General features: G+C 59.5%; 1 protein-coding gene across 1 annotated transcript in view; it reads right to left on the bottom strand.

Moving 5' to 3' along the window:
- Window positions 1–536: 536 nt before the first annotated feature.
- Window positions 537–19788, bottom strand: part of ADGRA1 (adhesion G protein-coupled receptor A1) — a 35617-nt gene continuing 16365 nt past the window's right edge. Inside the window, exons 6-7 of the mRNA XM_007451996.1 lie at window positions 3847–3945; window positions 537–1766 (exon numbers count right to left, since the gene is read on the bottom strand). Of these exons, the coding sequence (XP_007452058.1) occupies window positions 545–1766; window positions 3847–3945 (1321 nt within the window). The 3' untranslated portion in view covers window positions 537–544. The remainder of the gene's footprint in view (window positions 1767–3846; window positions 3946–19788) is intronic.

Genomic DNA, 19788 nt, shown 5'->3' on the forward strand with positions numbered 1-19788 from the left:
AGTACGGCTGCTGCCCCAGCGTCTGTGATGCTCTGAGGCCTGTGGGGCGGGGGTGAAGGTGGAGCCGGCACTGGGCAGAGGTGCTGACTCGAGTCCCCCTGAGACTGGAGGGGCCTGGGGCAGCTGCCCAGAGCGCTCTGGACTGACAGGCAGGCTGCCTGCCGGTCCCTAAGAACAAACCTAAACAGAAAACACACGTTAAACACTAGGAAATATCGGAGGCGCCACCTGCTGGGGCCAGGCTAGCAAGGCAGGTGGCGGGGCAGATGGGATACACGCCGGGTGCTGAGCTGAGGGGGACTGGGCACTACGGGATGAAAGCAGGTGACTGTGGACGTGGACCTCCCGGCTGCCCTTGGGGATCGTGGAGGCCGACGTAGCCCAAAGCGTCTTCCCGCTCAGGTCCTCCAACGAAGGGGTCAGTGGCGGTGCTGCCAAGGCTGGGTCATGTGGTGACCCCCTGCCCACCTCACGTGGCCGAGGGCCTGGCTCTGCTCTGAAGCACGTCCAGGCCGTGTGGGCGAAGGTGACGGAGCCCCGCCTGCTACACGGTTGTCTCGTTCCTCCAGGGCCCCGTGCGGATGTTACCCGTGCTGTCAGAGCCAAAGGGCGCAGCGTCCCGTGCATCACCCTTAACCAGCCCGTTCTGGCCGGGGGCGCCAAAGGGCAGGGACTGTGTCCTCCGGAGCATCTCCAAGTGGGCCGGGCCGTGGGCTGCCTCCCCGCCAGGCCGTGGGGGACAGCCGTAGAGCACGGGGCTGGCGTCGCCGCCCTCGGGCTGGCTGACCAAGGGGAAGGGGTCACCCTGGGCACAGCAGGCCAGCGGGTGTGGCCCCACCGGGCCCTCGAGCGAGCTGGCGGGGCTGTTCGAGCGCGAGCTATGGGGGCTGCCATCCAGGCTGGACGGGATGCGGTAGGCGCACTCCTGCTCGGCCGCGGCTGCCCGGTGCCGGCTGAAGTAGGGGGGCTTGGTTCTGCCCTGGGCGCGCCTGTGCCGGCGCGGGTCGTGCCCGAAGGCGTCCTCCTCGTGCACGTGGACGTGGGCCGCGTCCTCCATCAACTGCTCGCACTGCATCTTGGCACAGCAGGGTGTGGCTGGTGACAGGCAGCTGACATGGCTTTGGGTGGCCTGCAGGTTGGTCATCTTGCAGTGGCCAGCTGGCGGGTGGCCAAAGCCCAGTGTCTTGCCGGGACGCGGTGAGTTCTGCAGGCAGGCTGCGTGGCTCAGCACGTCCCCGTTGGCGTCGAGCGCGGGGCGGGTGCCGAGCTTCGCGGGGTGGGGGTCCCCACGGGAGGGGCAGCAGGCCCACCAGCACTGCCACACATCTTCCCGCTTGGCGCAGTGGTGGATGAGCACGAAGAGCCCCAGGGTCACGCAGAAGGCGCCGTACAGGCAACTGAAGATCGTGTGCAGGAAGTGGCCCTGGGACACGGCCAGCGCCCCGAAGGCCCACGTGGCCACGAACAGGAACAGCGTGAAGGCGGCGGCCCGCAGCTGGGCCTTGAACGAGTGCTCGTTCTGCAGCAGCGAGGTGAGCAGGGCATCGCGGGCGGGCAGTGTGGCCCGCGGCGCCCCGGGGCTCTGGCCGGCCTCTGACCCTGCCAGCCGCTGCCACTCCCCTGCACGCTCCCTGAGCTCGTACCTGCGCTCCGGGTGGCGCCGCAGCTGGACGTAGGTGCCGAGGAAGTACACGCAGGTGACCAGGGAGATGAACGTCGCCGGCCCGTAGAAGGCGCCCAGGCTGGGCTCCCAGGCCATCCAGCAGCTGTGGGAGGAAAGCGAGTCAGCGAGGGGGTCGCGCCAGGCAGGGCAGCGGGTGGGACCAGGGGTCACCGCTTCCCTGAGCTCGCGGGAGGGCCATCGTGAGAGAAGGAGACACACGAAATCGGGACGGGGCCGCCCCTCCTGCCGCCACCAGACAGCGTGGTGGGAGTTTGGGGGCGCCGGCGGTGGCGGTGGCCTGCAGGCGGCAGCCAGGCCTGGGCTGCGAGCCTCGGGCCGCCTCTCTGGCGCTGCTGCTTTTCCCCCGCGGCTGCCTTTCCTCCCAGCTTCATCCGGGCCTGGTGGGGCCGCAGGGCCAGGCCCAGGAAGGGGTGAGCCCCGGGGGAACAGGGCCTGCGTGTCCTGCGGGGCTTTGCTCTGGGGGGGCAACTGGGGGAGGAGTGTGAGGGTGGGGGCATGGCTCCAGCGCCGGGGGTCGGCTGGGGGCTGTGCTGCGACCCGGGGCTGGCGCTGGCCCCTGTGAGCGAGGGGGCCAGACCGGCCTCCCCAGGAGGGGAGGGGGGCGGCTTCGGGGAGAGCCCAGTGGGGACCCTGCAGCCCCGGAGCCTGAGGAGCCCACAGTAGCCACTGCCGGGTGCAGCCGACCGGTGGCCTCCCGGCGGGAGCGGCCTGGGCAGGGCCAGCGAGGCCGAGGGCCCCAGCCCACCTGCCGGCCGCGGGGGGCGCTGGAGGAGGCAGAGCTAGGGCGGGGGCGCCGAGAGCGAGGGGGGCCGGTGGGCGGGGCGCCGACGGGGCGGGTCTGTCTCAGCTCCTACGCTCGGCCGGGTCCACGCTCTGCCGTCCTGGGCGCGGCGGCCCTGTTGCCGCGGGCACCCCCCTCCACCCCTCCTTCCAGCCCACGGTGCCGGGGGGACGGGAGTGGGGGACGGGGGGGTCGGGTATGGGAGGCGGGGAAGCCCGCGTGTGGGGAGGACGGCGCTCCTGGGCGCTCCCCTGCACGCTCCCTGAGCTCGTACCTGCGCTCCGGGTGGCGCCGCAGCTGGACGTAGGTGCCGAGGAAGTACACGCAGGTGACCAGGGAGATGAACGTCGCCGGCCCGTAGAAGGCGCCCAGGCTGGGCTCCCAGGCCATCCAGCAGCTGTGGGAGGAAAGCGAGTCAGCGAGGGGGTCGCGCCAGGCAGGGCAGCGGGTGGGACCAGGGGTCACCGCTTCCCTGAGCTCGCGGGAGGGCCATCGTGAGAGAAGGAGACACACGAAATCGGGACGGGGCCGCCCCTCCTGCCGCCACCAGACAGCGTGGTGGGAGTTTGGGGGCGCCGGCGGTGGCGGTGGCCTGCAGGCGGCAGCCAGGCCTGGGCTGCGAGCCTCGGGCCGCCTCTCTGGCGCTGCTGCTTTTCCCCCGCGGCTGCCTTTCCTCCCAGCTTCATCCGGGCCTGGTGGGGCCGCAGGGCCAGGCCCAGGAAGGGGTGAGCCCCGGGGGAACAGGGCCTGCGTGTCCTGCGGGGCTTTGCTCTGGGGGGGCAACTGGGGGAGGAGTGTGAGGGTGGGGGCATGGCTCCAGCGCCGGGGGTCGGCTGGGGGCTGTGCTGCGACCCGGGGCTGGCGCTGGCCCCTGTGAGCGAGGGGGCCAGACCGGCCTCCCCAGGAGGGGAGGGGGGCGGCTTCGGGGAGAGCCCAGTGGGGACCCTGCAGCCCCGGAGCCTGAGGAGCCCACAGTAGCCACTGCCGGGTGCAGCCGACCGGTGGCCTCCCGGCGGGAGCGGCCTGGGCAGGGCCAGCGAGGCCGAGGGCCCCAGCCCACCTGCCGGCCGCGGGGGGCGCTGGAGGAGGCAGAGCTAGGGCGGGGGCGCCGAGAGCGAGGGGGGCCGGTGGGCGGGGCGCCGACGGGGCGGGTCTGTCTCAGCTCCTACGCTCGGCCGGGTCCACGCTCTGCCGTCCTGGGCGCGGCGGCCCTGTTGCCGCGGGCACCCCCCTCCACCCCTCCTTCCAGCCCACGGTGCCGGGGGGACGGGAGTGGGGGACGGGGGGGTCGGGTATGGGAGGCGGGGAAGCCCGCGTGTGGGGAGGACGGCGCTCCTGGGCGGGGCCACGCCGCCCCCACCGCGCGGCGCCGGGTACTCACTACGCGGCGTACTCGTCCTCCATCCCGTAGTTCCCGATGTTAGTGGCGGCCGTGATGCCGCAGATGATGAAAGGGGCCCCTCCGCTGATGAGGTAGAACCTGCGGGAAGGGGCCGCTCACTGCGCTCCGAGTCTCCCTGCAGCCCCAGGGCAGCCCCCCTTCGCCTTCCTCGGGCGTCCCGGCCGAGCAGCTGTCCACCCTGGTGGCGGAGCCGCTTCCAGCGCCCTACCCGACCTGGCCTCCCCCGCGCCCCCTCCCCCACGAACCCTGCACCCCACATTCCCCACCCCATGCATTGCCCCCCACGTTCCCCCACATCCCCCCAGCCCCTGGGTCACCCCACGTCTCCTCCATGTGTTCCTCCCCCCGCGCTGCTACACCTGTGCAGAGGTGACCCTGGCTGGGCCCAGCACGTGCGTCTGGAGACATGTGGTGCCCGGTTCATGCGGCAGAAGTAACGGGGAGAAAGTGAAGCCCCTGAGTGGAGGGGGGACCCCAGTGGACAGGGCGGAGGGGGGACCACAGTGGACAGCGTGGAGTGGGGAGCGCAGTGGACACAGGGCAGAGGGGGGACCACAGTGGACAAGGTGGAGGGGGGACCACAGTGGAGAGGGCGGAGGGGGGACCGCAGTGGACAGGGCGGAGGGGGGACCGCAGGGGACAGGGAGGAGGGGGGAGCGCAGTGGACAGGGTGGAGGGGGCTGCATGCTCCATGGGGGACAGTACAGGGCTGTGGTGGACACTACAGTCAGCCGCCTGGCCCCCTTCAGGCGGAGCTGCTCATCCCACCGGCGCTGGGGCCTCTCGGCCCGAGCCCAGGTAATGCCTGTTCCAGCAGGTGGCTGGCGTCAGTGACTAGCCATGCGTGCTCAGGCCAGTTGGCCTGATAACCTCAGGGTGAGAAACTCACAGGGGCCGTTCCTTGTGCCTTTGTGTGCTGCCTGGCAGCCCAGTTTCTCAGCTGCTTGGGGGCAAGTTCTGGCATTTGACCCCTCCCTGGGAGGACAGGGATTTGCCTGGAAGGGAGTTGCCTGCCCGCCCCCCGCCCCCCGTGAGCTGACTGTCCCATCTGTGGGGCCGCAGCCAACAGCTCCATCCAAGGGTGTTGGAGCGGTATCCTGGGGAGCGCGAGGGCTGGGGACTGCCAAGCACCCGTGCCACGGGCACCTGGCCATGGAGCGTGCTGGTTGTCACACCCAGTGATGGGTGGTGACTCTGGTGGGGAGAGCAAGGGGCCAGCTCGGGGACGATCCCCCATAAGAGGGTGTCATTCACAGGATGCCACAAATGCCCAAATCAATGGGAGGGCACCAGGTCCCCAGCGAGGGGAATGACACGGATTCCAGGTCCACGGTTGGAAGTGGATGACCCTGCACATAGTCACACCCGGTGACGACTGGGGACTCTGTGCCTCCCGGAATTCTGTATCCAGAGGGCACGTCCTCCAGAATGAAGGAGAAAGAAAGACACATTCTAACAAAAATAAAACCGGGAGAATTCGTTGTCAGCTGACCTGCACTTAAAGAAACGCCAAATAAACTCCTTCAGGATGATAGGACGCTGTACCAGACAGAAGCTGGGAGGAATGAAGGTCATCAGAAATACGGAACATCTGGGTAAATATAAAAGATTTTGTTTCCTCCTAATTTCTTTAAAATATATATTGGTGTTTAAAGAAAGAATTTTAACACTGCCTTGAGGAGTTTACAGTATAGGTAGGGGCACTATCTATAGTGTCTGTAGCATAAAGAGGGTGGGAGGAGAGATGGTCCCATGCAGTTGCCAAGTTTTTAATGTATTTTACATGAAATAGTGTAAGTGTCAAACTAAAAAACTGTGGAAAGGCTGTGAATTTTAATCCCTAAAGCAACCATGAACAGCTAATTGGCAAAAAGTTAATAGATACATTAAAATGAAATGTTACAAAATATTAAAATAATCAAAGAAGAAAATAAAAAAGGAAAAGGACAGGAAAAAGAAAGAGAAAAATGAAGCAAAAACAGAAAACAAATAATGAAATGGAGACCAAATCAAAACTCCCATTAAATTTTAATGGAATAAACATGCTAAGTCAAAGCCAGAGATTATCAGAATAGATTAACAACAGCAAAAAAGCAAGACCCGGTTGTATACTGTCTACAATAGGAGGAAACATTTTAAGTAAAAAGACACGGAGAGGTTGAAAATGAACAGATGGAAAAAGCTATCCACACTAACTGAGTCCAAGAAGGCCAGTGTGACTGCATTAATACCAGACAAAATAAACTTTTAAGAGAAGAGAGAAAGAGAGGCATTTCATAATGATATCAACGTGAGTTCACAGGAAGACATTAAACGGTAAATGCGTGGGAGCCAAAGGGAAGATTCAAAATATGTGAAGTGGGCTTCCCTGGTGGCGCAGTGGTTGAGAGTCCGCCTGCCGATGCAGGGGACACGGGTTCGTGCCCCGGTCTGGGAAGATCCCACATGCCGCGGAGCGGCTGGGCCCGTGAGCCATGGCCGCTGGGCCTGCGCGTCCGGAGCCCGTGCTCCGCAACGGGAGAGGCCACAACAGTGAGAGGCCCGCGTATCGCAAAAAAAAAAAAAAAAAATATGTGAAGCAAACATGGGCAAAGTTAAAGGGAGAAATAAACAATTCCAAAATCATAGCTGCTGTTTTGAATTCCTCTCTCTTAGCAATTGATAGAACAAGTAGGCAAAAAAATTAGTAAAGAAATAGAAGGTCTGAACAATAACATGAATCTTGTCCCTAATTTGCTCTTTCTAGAACATCACACCCAATAACTGCATAGCACTCATTCTTTTCAAGTGCGCACCATTTACCATCGCAGACAATGTGAGGCTTCATAAAACAAGTGTTGATAAGTGTAAAAGTATCGAAATCATACAGAGTTTATTCTCTGATCAAAGTGAGATTAAATTAAAAACTAATAGCAATAAACTAACTAGGAAAACCACAAATATCTGAAAAGTGAAATGACATACTTCTAGATAATCCATGGATCAAAGAAGAAATCGTAAGGGGAATTTAGAAAATATTTTCATCAGAATGAGAAAAAATACAGTATAATATTTCTGGGATGCAGGGCTCAGAGGGACACTCATAGCCATGAGTATTTCTATGAGGAAAAAAAGAAAGGTCTAAAGTTCAGTGACTGAAGATTCCACCTCAACAGGGCAGAAAAACAAAAGAGCAAAGTAGACTCAAATTAACCAGGAGGAGGAAGATGACAAAAACAGGGACAGAAATAAATGAAAAAAGAAAACAAAAAATAGTGAAAATTATCATGCCAAAATTGATTTCCGGAAAAAAAAAAAAGTCAACAAAACGGTACACTCATAGCTGGATTGATCAGGGGTAGAGAGAGAAACACAAATTGCCAGCATCAGGAAAGAGGGGTCAGCATTGTCCACCCACAGACACTGAAAAAATGAGTATACTATAAACAACTGTACGCCAACTATTTAGCAACTTAGATGAAATGGATAAATTCCTTGAGAAAAATACAAGTTACCAAAACTGAAACGAGAAGCATTAGAAAATCTGGATACCCTCTTTCTAGTGAAAACACTGACTTCAATATCCACAAACATCTCACAGAGAAACTCCAGGCTCTGCGAGTGTCCCCAGTGAATCAGAACACACATCTGAGGAAGAGAGGACACCAATCTGATATGGACTCTTCTGGAAAATAAAGGAGGAGGGAACACCTCCTGACTCAATTTATGAGGCCAGCATGAGCTGATACCCAGCCCAGATGGAGACATTTAAAAAAGAGTTGACTACACACAGCAACCCTCACGAGCACAGACACAAACATCTCCAACAGTGTGTCAGCAAATGAAATCTAGGACTTTATGAAAAGGACAAAGCATCGTGATCAAGTAAGAATGATCACAGAAATGCGAATTAGCCTGTTATTCATAAACATCGATCAATGCAGTTCATCATATAAACTCAAGGAGAAGCCATGTGATTGCTTAATAGGTGTAGCAAAAACATTTTAGAAAATTTAAGATGCATTCATCGTAAAAAAAATCTCAGCAAACTAGGAATCGATGAATCTCCTCAACCTGCTGGGAGGCGTCTATGAAAACTGGTAGCCGGCGTCATCCTTGACACCTTGAGATGGTGGAGGTTCCCCAAGGTCAGGAACGGACAAGGTGCCCCTCCCCCCAGTCCCTGTGAACCCTGTCCTGGGCACCCCGGCACCCTGATGAGTCAGCAAAGAAGTAAAGGCACCAGTGAGAATGAAGGAGGTACATTTCTGTTTGCAGGTGACCTGACTCGTTACCTGAAAGATGCTGTGGCGTCTCCAAGACAACTGCTGGGACTAACGAGAGAATTTAGACGGTTACAAGCTTATCACACAAAAAATCAGTTATACTTTGTACATGAGCAGGAAACCATTGGAAAATAAAAATGCTGTTTACAGTGACATCAAACTGGAATCCCAGCAGATTCTTTTCTTTTAAGTGGATAATTTATTCTAAAATTTATATGGAAATGTAAAAGGTCTGGACTATCGAAGGCCATCCTGAAAAAAAAGACGGACTGCAGGATAGACTATGAAGCCCCAGCATCAGGACTGTGTGGTCCTGGAGGGAAGCCTGACAGTGGACAGGGACACTTGGCTCTGTCCCACCCAGGCTGGCTAGGGGTCTCCCCATGGAGAGAACAGCTGAGCACGGCCCCTCCACCAGGGCCTCCCTTCCTGGGGTGAGGCTGGGGGCTTCCCACTTGAAGAGAATCTGCCAGAGCTCTTTCTGGGAGGCGGGGCCTGTGTAAGCAGCACTTTCAGCCTGATGACAGCCAGTGACAGGTGACTGGGCCCCTCCAAGCACCTCCGTGGGCCAGACCCCCATCGCTGCCTGCAGCCCCTCCAGGCTCACTCCTGCCTGGGCCTCCCCTTTCTGTCTCTGCCGGGACCCTGGGCCCTCCCGCTGCTCTGTCCGTCCTGCGACTCCAGGCTCACCTCCTCTGCGCCTGCCGTGCCGTCTGCTTTGTTCCCTGCATGCCTGGGTCACCTGCATGTTCTCCATGAAGGCGGGGGCCTCGCCCACCCCGTTCCCCTCAAGCTGCTGCCAGCACAGCACATTCCTCTGAAGAGTGGTGCCGAGTCTCTGTTCTCGTAGGATGTCCACTATTTGTAGGTGAGAGCGAGAACGGTGGGGCAGGCCCCTGCACTCGTCCGAGCACCTCAGGGCATGAGCTCTGAGTGCCTTCCCTGGGGCTCCGGGTGTGAGCACACGGCCCGCACGGCCAGCCCAGAGCAGAAGGAAAAGGGAAGCGACGTGCCCAGAAACTGGCCAGATTCGCAGGATGCTGTCACAGGCCAGTGTGGCCCGAGGCCCGAGTGAGGGGCAGCCTGAGGGCCAGAGGCTGGGGGTGCTGCCGCCTCCATGGAGGGGCCAAGGGAAAGGAGCTGCGCCTGCACACCTTGCAGGCGCAGTGAGCCAGCCTCCGGGATTCCAGCTCAGCGCGAGGTGGGGCAGCGGCCGGGCCAGATAAAACTGCAGGGACGATGACGCGACTGCCTCAGTGAGCTGGGGAAATCTTCCCAGGGGAGCAAGTGCTTGGGGACCCGGCCCGAGGGTCCTGCTCCAGCCACGCAGCAAAGGGGTCTGGCCTGCGGGCCTCCATGCCCCCGTGTTGCAGCCGCTCTGCTCCCACTGCTGACGGGGCTGCTCGGAGAGAAACCCGGGGTTGGATCAGGAGACACCTTTAGCACACGGTGAGGTGCATTGGCAGGCGGCCCCACGGGATGTGACACACATGGAAGGGACCCCTGCTCAAGCCTGCACCGCCCCCCGCAGCCCCATGGCTCAGGGAGCCCCCGAGAAGCCCTGCAGCTGGGGGCCCAGGGTGGTCTCTTCTCTGATGTCTGGGTGGATGGAGAAACCGGCGACATGGGTAAGCCACAGCCAGCGGGGGGACAGCTTGCCCAGAGACCCCGCTGCGGGTCTCAGACGGGGGCAATTCAGTGCTGCCGCCGCCTCTCTCTTCCCTGGAGGCCGAGAGGCAGGGGGGGGGTTCTCTGATGTCTGGGTGGATGGAGAAACCGGCGACATGGGTAAGCCACAGCCAGCGGGGGGACAGCTTGCCCAGAGACCCCGCTGCGGGTCTCAGACGGGGGCAATTCAGTGCTGCCGCCGCCTCTCTCTTCCCTGGAGGCCGAGAGGCAGCCGGGGCCCTGGAGCCAGTAGGTTGGCTCTGCCCTGCCCATGGTGGACAGTCCGGGCCCACGTAGCTGACACCGCTCTCTCCCCCACGGCGAGGCTGCAGCCGGAGCCGGCCTGTGCCCTGGTCCTGGAGTCCTGTGGGGTGAGCGGTCACGGCCGGGGGGCCACGCTGAGCACAGGTCGTGGGGTGCCGTGCAGGCTCAGTCATCAGAGGGCCCCTTGACCAGGGCAGCTGTTCTCGCTGCGGCTGCTGGGCGCTTGGCGGTGGGGATGCTCTGCGGTGGGGATGCTCCGCCCCCACCTGCCCCGGCTCCCCCGCCTCCGCATGGACCTTCCTGCAGCAGCCTCCACTCCCCACCCCAACCAGCCAACTCCAGTACAGCCGCAGCCTCTCCGTGAGGTCGTGACCCCAGCGCTGGAGGGGCCGCGAGGCGAGGGTGCAGCCACCACTAGAAGCGAGCAAAAGCACGAACACGGATTCGACCCTGGAGTGTCTGGAAGGGCCAGCCCTGTCCACACGTGGATTCAGCCCAGGGGGGCTGGTTTAGACGTCTGACCCCAGGACTGTGTGATGATAAATCTGTGTAGTTTTAAGCCCCTGAATTTGTGGTGATGTTTTCCAACAGGATCAGGAAACAAACCTGGTCCTCCAGCTTACACCGCCCAGAAATTCCCGTCCCGGGCGGAAGTCGGGAGTGTAAGTGGCAGTGGAATCGCAGAGCTGAGCGTACGAGGCCTCTGTACAGAAGGACGGGTTTGTTAACCGGGCGCAGCATTCGTGCCCCAGACCCTGCTTCAGAAGGTGCTTTCCAGCCTGTAGGAGTCGGGACAGCTGTTTGTAACGCCAGCAGCCCCAGGTGACGCGGGGGCGGTGCGCTGCCCTACGGCAAAGGATAGACGGATGGACGGATGCACGGCCCAGAGGGAGGGTGGGAGAAGGCTGGGTGCTCAGCAGGGGACGGCAGATGGGATCCCCAAGAGGTCTCCCCCCAGGGAAAGGGGCAAGGGCTGAGGGGACCCCCCCCCCTCTGGCGCCACCAGGAGCAGCGTGACTACAGGAGAGCTGGTCATTTGTCCACGTCACACAGCCAGATGGTGACACAGTTACAGAGACGGGTCTGAGAAACACGCTGTGCGGCGAAAAACCAGATAAAAATATGAAATGAGCGATTCCATGTGGATACGGCTCAAAGTCAGTGCAGACAAAACTGGTGTTTAGGGGTGCATACTTGGGTGGTAAAACTATTAAAAAAGGCAATAAAAGTCATGAATGAGGACAGAGACGGGGCTGGGTGTGGGCACAGCTGTTTCCGCAGGGGAGGCTCCTGTTTCTTCCGCTGAAGGGCACACGAAAGTTTCATAAACCTGTGCTGATATTTTAGACTTATTTGGGGTGTAAATGTTCTATTTCTCAAAAAAAAAAAGTTAAAAAAAAGGAGAAGAAAGTGAAAGGACCAGCCCTCTCCCTGAGCCTGGGGTGCCACAGAGCCTGGAGAGTGTGGGCTCCGGCAGCTCTGACCCCGCCACCCGCCTGCCTGGGCACCTGACTGTCCCCTGTCCTGTCCTCTGAGCTGGGCCTGGGCCCTGCCCTGCACACTCGCCTGGCTGGAGCCCGTGTCCAGTCAGAATAAACCAGCTCCCGGGACAGAGAACACTGGACAGCCGGCGCAGGGCCCAGATGGAGGGCGCTGTCCCTGCCGGAGCCACTCGGGTCCTGGGCGGGCAGCTGTGGGGCTGGGTGAGGAGCCCCTGCGTGTGCCTGTCCCCAGCTCCAGGCAGGCCCAGCTACCCTCGAGGGTGCGGTGTCAGTGACGGGCACACAGTGAGCTCAGGCCACTGGGGTTTCTGGCTCTAGCAGCGCAGGTCGCATCTACTTGAGCTTCAGTATTTTAAATGGGCTCTTGTTTACGAGTCCCCTCTTTCCGCTTTTAGGCTAGTAATCCGCAAGCCTCCGGGGCTGCAGGGAAACCTGACTTTGAAATCCCCGCGGCCTCCCCAGTGCCTTTCCTGTGTCAGCTGAGCTGAGCGGAGGACCCTCTTTCCAGGTCAAGGGGGAGCAACGCTTCCCCGAGAGTCCAAAGGGCCACAAGAGAGGATGGAGGCCAGCAGAGGCCAGTTTCTCCCTCTGCGGCTCGGCCACCAGAAGGGACCAGTGGGTGAAGGAGCCCCCAGAAAGGACCTGGGAGGAGAAACCGCATCAGGCTGTGATGAGGGTCCTGACCGTGGGCTGAGGGCCATGAGTCCCCCTCACCCCGCTGGACGGTCGGTCCACTGCCCGGGGCCAGACGTGCTCAAGGCGCCCTCCCCCAGGACAGCCTGAGGAACCGCCGTCAGCCGACAGACCCTGGCTGGTCCACGCCCTCGTAGAGCCTGGGTCTCTGTGGACGAGACGCGTGGACATGAAGGGCGGATATGAACGACTCTCGTGGGGGTCACTGCTGCCAGGCCTCCCTGTGTCCTTGAGCCAGGGAGATGCAGTCGGGGGTGGGGGGTGGAAGCTGGAGGGAGGATGACCTGTGAACCCGCCCAGGCACAACCCTCCAGACATGGGTCCGTCTCCTGGTGCAGTTAGCGTTCCTTGTGTCGCTCAGGACTTCTGAAACGCGAGAGATCAGGTTGATGATTTCAGCTCAGGTGAGAGAGCCGTCCACATCCATTGCCCACGTATGTGGCTTTTAGAGCCACCGATGTGCCTCTGAGATGCAGACCCTCACGTCCAGCTTGCACTGACCGGGGTGGACAGAGGAAGATGATAACCATTGAGGATTTGAGGCCTGGAGAAAAGCTGGTGGATGAAGGCCTCAGGGCCACACAGTGAGGGACGCCTGTCCGAGCCCTGACTATGCCATGCAGATGCTCCAAGACCATCTCCTGTTCAGAGTGTGCCCTACGTTTAACATGTAGCCAGGGCAGTATACGATGACCAGCATGAAACCGCACCCCAATTGCCATGATTCTCTCAGTGATGTGCCAGCACGTGGGGCCGTGTGGTTGCTTTCACCTAGAAGGAGCCCTGTGTTCCTGGGCCAGGTCTGTGAGCCAGGACGTGATCCCAGGTGTGGCCTTACGGGGCCCCAGGGGTCAGGCTTGGAGGGTCCTGCTCGGTTCACCGACGGCCCCAGAGCCCTCTGCCCCCCGTGGCCGTGCCGGGGGGGCCGTGTGGTTCCGCCTGGCCCAGTGCTTGCCGAGCATGTCCCAAGCCCCTGGCCGTCTTTAATCACTGCTGCGAGAAGGGGTTCCTGGCAGAGAGAGCCCCAGGGAACTATCCCTCCACCAGGCAGGGCCGTCCAGGTTCGGGGCCGACTGCACGTGGGCTAATGGACGAACCAGGGGCCTCAGCTCAGCAGGCGCCTGTCATCCAGGGTGTAGGCACCTCAGCACCAGCACCAACTGCAGTTTCCAGATAAGAAAACCACCAGCTGACCTTAAGTAATAGGAAACTACCTAGGTGCACTTTATCAGAAAGGGCAGAACAGATGGCAAAATTAGGATGTAATTACGTGCAGCTAAATTGGGAATTAGCCCCTGAGCATCGGTAAAATCACAGCAAGAAGCTCCGTTTGATTGTGAGGTAGACTCCCTTTGGCCGACTGCTGTGGACGGAATGTTCCCCGTTCCCGTGTTGAAATCCTAAACCCAAGGTGGTGGTGTTAGGAGAGGCCTTGGTCATGTGAGTGGAGCCCTCACAAATGGGATTAGCGCCTTATGAGAGACCCCAGAGGGCTCCCAGCCCCTTCTGCCATGTCGGGTCGCAGCGAGAAGACGGACATCTAGGAACCAGGAAGCTGGTCCTCGTGAGACACCGAAGCTGCTGGTGCCTTTGTGCTGGACGGCTGGCCTCCAGACCGTGGGAAACAAGCGTCTGTTGTTTAAGCGGCCGGCCTGTGGAGTTTTGTTTTCGCCACCTGAATGGACTGAGGCTAAGGGAGCGGGAGAGGTGGAGAGGTCTGTCCACCCAGAGACCCTGGCGGAGGGGCCTTGGCCGCCCAGCCCATCCACAGAGGCTGCGGACGGTGCCCTGCACAGCTGTTCCAGTGGCTCCCCCGGTGCTGGCTGAACGGCCTGCAAGCGGCTGGGCTTGGAGACTCCTGATCACCAGGTTACACACGCCACCTTCCGTGGGGATGACACAGGCCGGGAAGGTAGAGACGTGGACAGAGAAGGGCCTGAATGAGGCTAAAGAGACAGACAGTCGTGAAGTTTGGGTGCCGAGCCCTCCTCGTGGTGGTGGCCTCTCAGCAGTGGCCGAGCCACGGCCCCCGGGCCCTCAGCGTGGACGCCTGCCTCGCCTTCTCTGTCTGTGTCTCTCAGCCAGGCTCTCCCTCCCCAGCTGCCTCCCTCTTCTCCCCACTGACTCGGAAACGCTGACCAGCAGGCCGGCTCTGCTCCCCGAGGCTGGCGGCTGGGGACCTGGGTCTCGGTGGTTCCCCATATCACTGACTGATGAGGGTGTTCCGTGTGCCGGGTCGGCCCGGACACTTGTGCCAATGGCAGGTCTGGGAGCGCCTGCTTCCTCCGGGGTCTGGAGGTCACCAGCTGTGGCGGTCGGGCTGCAGGGGCGCCTGTGCAGCCGGTCCCCAGGGCAGATCCGAATGTGCCCACAGCCGGCTTCCCTGGGCAGAAACCCTGCGTGCATTCTGCTCCTGGAAGACGCCCCCGTGTGAAGAATCCTCCACTTGGGTTCTCGCTTGGAGCTTCAGCACCTTCTCGGCCGCACGCTGCAAATCACACCCTGACCAGCTGAGCCCGCGTGGCAGACCCAGCCCTGGACTCGGTCTTCTGCTCGTTCCTGCTGCTTGGTTTGCTTTCAGACCACCCAGTGGAATTCCCTGGTGCCAGTGCCCCTCAACTGCACCCCGGGCCCCAGCAAGGTCCGCACCTCTGGGTCGATCACCTTGGCTGTGCCTTGTGTGCCTGGCATGGCTCCGCGGCCCCCTCTGTGAGTACAACGAGCCCCCTTTGAGGCCTTGTCTGCGTCTCTTCCCGGAGCTGTGCTTTATCACGCCTCACCCAGCGTCTACATTCCTAGAAACCCCTCCCCAGTGTGCTAGCCTGTGTAGATTCTCCCAGACTCAGCTTGAAGGGTCTCCTCCCACTGCGGCCCCGTGTGGGTCCCTCTGTGGAGCCACAGCCAAGCAGCCACCACCTCCGTGGTGAGCAGTGGAGGGGGGGACCCCGGGAGTCCCGTGATGATAGCTGAGCCTCTGGTCCTCACATCAGAACAGAGCTTTGATCAGACTGCTTTCCTCCAGCACCCAGCTCAGATTAGCACTGAGGTTATGCACTCAAGGCCAAATTAAAAAATATTTACTGAATCACTATCATTTATCTGCATGTGGTTTCGACATTTAATGAGGAAGAGCTGTGAGCCTGGTTCTGAGGAGACAAAGGGGCAGAGGCAGTCCTTTCCCTCGGTCCAGTGGGAGGACGCAGCAAAGGCCCTGTTAGATGTACTGGGGTGGCTGCCAACAGCATTCTGTGGGATCCAGGGATACGGTCCTGCAGGAGCAAAGGGAGTGGCAGGCGTGGGGAGGGCCCGTCACCACGTGGTGGAAGCAGGTGTCCTAGCAGGGGCTGCCGGGGAAAGGCGGGGGCTCAGGCTGGGGACCGGCATCAGTGGCGTTGGGGCCCTGTGTGCTTCCACGTTAGGAGGGGACTCTGGAGGGATGGGGGTTGGACGGAAGGGCACTGAGGGTGGGAGGCCTGGGGGACAGAGAGTGGTCTGAAGAGGGTACAGTGGCTGAGGGGGGCCGGGGTGACAGAGGAGGGGAGCCTGGGAAGATGGGGGCTCCTCCTGACGTAAGGAGGGGGCGAGAACAACGTGGAGCAACGCCCAGCTTCTTGACACTGGCGTCAGGGTGACGGTGCCAGTGCCTTACTGAGCCGCCTGCTGTGTGTGGTGGTGCTGGGCGTGCGCTCAGGTCCACATGGACACCCCAGGGCACTGGGTGTGGCCTCAGGTCCACGTGGACACACCAGGGTGCTGGGCATGGGCTTGGGTCCACAAGGACACACCAGGGTGCTGGGCATGCGCTTGGGTCCACGTGGACACACCAGGGCGCTGGGTGTGGGCTCGGGTCCACGTGGACACACCAGAGCGCTGGGCATGCGCTTGGGTCCATGTGGACACACCAGGGCACTGGGTGTGGGCTCAGGTCCACATGGACACACCAGGGTGCTGGGCGTGGGCTCGGGTCCACGTGGACACACCAGGGCGCTGGGCGTGTGCTCGGGTCCACGTGGACACACCAGGGCGCTGGGTGTGGGCTCGGGCCCATGTAGACACACCAGGGTGCTGGGCGTGTGCTCGGGTCCATGTGGACACACAGGAGTGTGGGTGTGGTTTTGTGTCCCTCGTGGACACACTATTATTTGTGTTGGGGCCTCTGAGAAACAGTGTTGGCACCTTGGGGACTGAAGGCTGCACCAGGGCTGCATGGACACTGGGTGGTGGTGGCTGGAGTGTGGAGCTCTGCCTTGAGTCCCTCCGGGCATCTTGGCGTGAGGGGACCCTGTCATGGGTGGGCAGTGCTGTGTCCTGGATCAGGGGGCCTGGTGGTGGAGGCTGGGCTGGGTGGGCCCTTGGGAGCTGGACTGGGCTCCTGGCCGGGTCTGTGCTCCAGTCCTGCCCCCTCACTGGGCAGCTCCCCTGTGGGACATGGTCTTCTCTCACCTCCTGCTGTTCTTTCCCACCTCCGCTCTCCCCCTAGCCCTTCACAATACTTCCTGCGCTGCTCATGTGCTGGTTCCCCAAGGCCTACCCCCCACCCCCACCCCAAGAAAACCAGGAGGTCCTGGTGCTGATATCCTGGGCCCAGCTGAGGCTCTGAGTCTGTCCCATCCCCAGACTCCCACCCCCGAAGCTGAGGGGTAGCACCTCCTTGTCTAAATGTACACCCTTTTGTTCCAAGTGGTGATACCCCAGCAGGAAGCCCTGAGGCAGGACTGACAGGCCAGGGACCCAATTCACACTCAGCTCATAGCCATGAGAGACCCGTAAAGGCCTTGACTCTGCTCGGTGACCCTTGGGCCTGGCCCGGGGCCTGAATCAAGGTGCTCCTCTAGAGCCCACACTCCGTGCCCATTCCATTCCTCACATAGAGAAAGCAGACCGCTAACCTGGCCGTGCAGCCCCCCAGCAGAACCTGCAAAGTAACCCGCCTCCACCCCAGGCCCTCCCCGGCTCCTGACCCTGACCTCAGAGCTTTCCAAACACCGGAAGGAATGAAATAGTATGGTTCCCATCATTGGAGTCAAGATCTCTCCCCTCAGCCATATGGCCCTTCAGTCAATCTGGAATTCCCTCACTCAGCTGTCTCTAAGACTTTCAGCACAATTCTAGAGAGATTCACCCCACCCCATGAAAACCGAATGATCTGCGGAAGATAAACAACATGTTCATAAATAACGAGTGGGTAGAAGTGAAAATCACAAGGACAATCAGAAAAGACCTTGAGATGATGAATGAATAAACCCCACAACACACCACAACCTCTGGGATCAGCAAAAGCATTGCCCAGAGGGAAATTCATAGCCATAAGTTCTAGAGTCAAAACAGAAAGATCTCAAATCGGGAATCTGACTTTATACTGTAAGGAACTGGGACAAAGAAGAGCAAACTGAATTCAAATCAGCAGAAGGAAGGGAATAATAGACACTAGAGAAGAGATAAATACAATAGAGGCGATCACTAATTAGCTGCTGATTATGAACCGGGACAACCCTCGAATCTCTTTATGCCTCAGTTTCCTTATTTTGTAAAATAGAAATAGTCATGTTCCCTCTAATGTGTGTGAAAGTACTGTGTAAACTGTGAGGTATTATTAAACTTACTTTATGTCAGACACATTTTCTGTTCTAAACAAACTGAATAATCGTAAAACACGTGCCTGCCCTTTAGCATAGAGCGTGACAGAGTATGGGCTCAATAAATGTCGCCTATTTCAAAAAAGGAAAATTTAAAAATAGAGAACATGGATGAGATCAAAGTTGGTTCTTCAAAAAGATTGACAACATTGGCTAACTATTAGCTAGACTAAGAGAAAAAGAGAGAGGACTAACACAGTCCTGGAAGTCCTAGCCAGAGCGATTAGGCAAGAAAAGAAAGAAAAGCGCTCAAATTGGAAACAAAGAAGTAATACTCCCTACATGCACATGGCATGAGGTATATAAGATCCCAAAGGATCCACAGAAAGTTGCTGGAGCTAGTAAGCAATTTCAGCCAAGTTGCAGGACACAAGATCAACACAAGGAATCAGTTGTATTTCTATACGTACGCAGTGAACAGCCTGAATACAAAGCTAAGGAAACAATCCCGTTTACAATAGCGTAAAAAAATACTTAGGAAAAACTTTAACCACGGAGCACAAGATATGTGCACTGAAAACTGTAAAACATTCCCGGGAGGAATTAAAGAAGAAAGGAAAGACATCCTGCGTTTACAGATTGGATAATGCTAATAATGTTAAAATGGTAACACATCTTAACATGCTCTCCAGATTCAATGCAATCTCTATCCAAAGTCCAGTGGCCGGTTTTGCAGAAACGGAGAAAACTATTTTAATATTTGTGTGGGATTTCACAACTGTTTTCTTTTTATTTCCCAGTGGAAAACTGCAGAGCTGAGCTGGGAGGACACAGGGTCTCTGGGCACTGCCCGTGCTGCCCAGCCCTCCCCGAGGGTCCAGCAAGACATGGTGCGCTCTGTTCTGACAGCTTACGCACTACGCCCTGGCAGCACGTGGCCTTCTGGGGCGCTTCCCTCTCAGGGAGTCCCAGGAGCTAACTTCCTTTTGCTGTTGGTAAAGTCCAGGCGACTTTCCAGTCTTGGGAGTGGGGTCAAGGATGCAGTAAAAGGATGCCTGTTGCGGGGCCGGTGGGAAGATCCCCACTGATGAGGATGCTTCCGGTTGAGAAGGCTGAGGGCAGAGGCTGCAGGGCCTGGAGCGTGGAGGGCAGAATGTGAGCCCCGGGGGCCTGGGACGAAAGTCTCTGGTCCCTGACGGCTCCCCCCAGCCTTTGAGGTCCCCACGATCAGCCTCTGGTCTCTCTGGAGAAGGCCCAGGCCCATCACATTCGCCACCAGCCCCCGGCCAGGCCGGGCCAAGAGAGCAGACTGTGCTGGTGATGGGGGGAGCTGGAAGCAGATGCTGCCGCCCTCCGACATCTGCACCCGTGGCAGGTGTGCGTGCCGGGACGGGGTGGCGACGGGCAGGCCGGTAACCGAAGGAGCTACTGGGATCACAGCGCTACGTGGACGCCCCAGTGTCAAGGCCCTTTGTGCTAAAGGAAGTGGACGCCGGGGCGGGGGTGTGGCAGTGGCCTCCTGCCAGCACCAGGAGCAGCCAGTTTCCCCAAGTGACCTGCGGGTGTGACAGCGTGGCTGGGGCAGTCCCCACCCCAGGCCCCAGGTCACGGAGCCCCGCGGTGCTGGGCGCCCAGCTGGGTCACGTGCATTTTGAAGCTGTCAGAGAAAAACAGAGCGAGCTCCACAGCTCCACCCCAGTCTTCAAGCAACCAGGCAGCGCTTCAATCAATTTCAGACCCGCAAATGCATTTTGAGAGTGATTTTTAAACCCAGGGGACCTGGGGCCTCCCTGGCAGGAGATGAGATGATGAAATCCCGCTTCCCTGGCCCAAGTCACTGTGAAAGCGCCACTGCCCGTGGTTGCCACGTGGCAACGCATCTGCTCCACCTGAAAATCAAATAGTGCCGGAAGCCTGGGGGCCGGGCCGGGGTGGTGTTGGCGGGGGGGGGGG

Source organism: Lipotes vexillifer, unplaced genomic scaffold (assembly GCF_000442215.2).
Source record: "Lipotes vexillifer unplaced genomic scaffold, Lipotes_vexillifer_v1.1 scaffold1117, whole genome shotgun sequence".
Lineage (NCBI taxonomy): Eukaryota > Metazoa > Chordata > Mammalia > Artiodactyla > Lipotidae > Lipotes > Lipotes vexillifer.